At 45.0% G+C, this 1,875-nt stretch overlaps 2 protein-coding genes across 2 annotated transcripts, besides 4 other annotated features; both read right to left on the minus strand.

Annotated features, from left to right (window-relative positions):
- Tc00.1047053511539.9 (hypothetical protein, conserved) lies at positions 1-796 on the minus strand (the record flags this gene model as incomplete). The annotated part of the gene is made up of 1 exon (XM_797455.1): positions 1-796. A coding segment is annotated over one exon (796 nt), but the record flags the coding sequence as incomplete, so codon positions are not given.
- Positions 1-1,875: a sequence feature (heterozygous, Esmeraldo-like haplotype).
- Positions 864-884: a microsatellite.
- Positions 902-936: a microsatellite.
- Positions 1,177-1,218: a sequence feature (T-rich).
- On the minus strand, positions 1,252-1,875 carry Tc00.1047053511539.18 (hypothetical protein, conserved; the record flags this gene model as incomplete). The annotated part of the gene is made up of 1 exon (XM_797454.1): positions 1,252-1,875. A coding segment is annotated over one exon (624 nt), but the record flags the coding sequence as incomplete, so codon positions are not given.

A 1,875-nucleotide genomic window follows, 5' to 3' on the forward strand; every position in this document is an offset into this window, starting at 1 on the left:
AGCATGTCAATCGTACCGGAATTCCCTCCGTGAGAACATTACGAGTTTCATCCTCCGGTGCGAGACGAATAGAGCATAGCTGTAGATGCTTTGACTTTTCCCTCGCACGCTGAAGTTTGAGAAGAAAAGCATCCGTGGCCTCTTCCACATTATCTCCTTCAACAATAAACCCTTCGCAGATACAGTAAGCAACCTTTCCTTGGTAATGCTCCAGTGCAGCACGCTCTTCCCCTTGGACAGGATTACCGTCGATGGTGACAAGGTTAGGATTGTTGATGGCGATGGCCATACTGCGGTAAGAAGGAATTTCTGTCACCGGGTTCCCAACAAGGTTCAGTGTATGCAGTGAAGGAAGATTCGGGTAATGCTCAAAGGAGGATATGTTATTAAAGTTCAGGGAAAGCACCCGCAAGTTTGGAAGCCGTTCTAACCCCTCAAAGCTGTTGATGGCGTTGTCACTGAGACACAGTGTCTCCAGGGAAGAAAAGTTTGCAATGCCATGCAGAGACTCAACCCTATTCCCTGTCATGTAAAGATGGCGCAAAAACGGGGTCTTGCTTAAGAAATCCACTGTTCCACCAATTTCGTTAATAGACAGATCCAACACCTTAAGGTTTTCCATGGTCACTTCGGCGTCAAATTCGGTCAGCTCATTTTCACGAAGGTAAAGGTACTCCGCAGAGTAGTTCGCCAATGTCACCTCATGAACACTATGGAGGCCCTTCTTGTTCAACAACAAGCCGCTCGGCTTAGCGCCATTTGTCTTGCCACCCAATCGTGCGGTGCGTGTGACCATTTTTACTCGACACACAAATAATTCGTTTGCTTTTTCTGTTCCCGTCCCTGTCGCTCTTCGTCTTGTGTTTTTTTTTTTTTTTTTTTTTCTATTTGGCTTGTTTGTTTGTTTTTGTTGTTGTTGTTGTTGTTGTTGCTGTTAAGACCAGAGTAGTTTATTATCAGATCTCCTTCCAAAAAGTAATTAGCAAAGAGCCGCAAAGAGAAAAACAACAATAATTTTAAAAAGGGGAATCTCATCAAGGTTATGGGACCCTAACTTAGTCACGGTAAGTCCGGCAACGGCGTACACACTCTAGCGCACCAAAACAGCAAGAACAAAAAAAAAGCTGTCTAAGCAATTTTCTTCTCATACTATACTTTTTCGCATTTTCTTGGAACTTCTTTTTCTTGGCTTTCTTTCTTTTTTTTTTTTTTTTCCTTCATTCTGTCTCCCCGTGTGTACGTACACCAGCATTATTTCGTTCGCTTTTCGTCTGATTGTTTGTTTTCATCTGACACTTTAATTTGGGTGAAGTTTGACTGCAGCACATCCTGTCGAGAAATAGGGCGTTGGAGGAGAGGCGTACTGCAGCGTGAAGAGGAAGTCGAAGGAGTTCTTCCCCCTCTTCCTCCACCCACAGTTAGGCTGTACCTGCCACTTGCCACGTAGTCCCCACGCACCCCGCATAGCCTTTTCCATGAATGGACCATTATTTGAAAGGGCACCTTCGCCCTGGGATCCATCTCCGCCTGAAACGACGTTTTGTGAACAAACTCCACAATATCCTGCATTGTCAACACTCCGATCACTCTGCCCCTAACGTCTGAAATGGCGACGACCTGAATCACCATGTGTTGCAAGGCCTCAAACAATTCGCTGCAAAGAGTTGTTTCTGGGAAACGAGGTAGTGGGTGTAGGGGAAGTTCTCCAAGAGACACAGAGTCGTTACCTTGGCAATAAATAAGCAATATAAGAACCTTAGTTTCAAGCACGCTAGTTACATTTGTTGGGTCATTTGGATCATTGTAAACAAGAACAAACTGAAGCCCCCTAGAAAAAATGTCCTCGGTAATTTCCTTCGTCAGGCGAGCGCCACA

Source organism: Trypanosoma cruzi, genomic scaffold (assembly GCF_000209065.1).
Source record: "Trypanosoma cruzi strain CL Brener 1047053517133 genomic scaffold, whole genome shotgun sequence".
NCBI lineage: Eukaryota > Euglenozoa > Kinetoplastea > Trypanosomatida > Trypanosomatidae > Trypanosoma > Trypanosoma cruzi.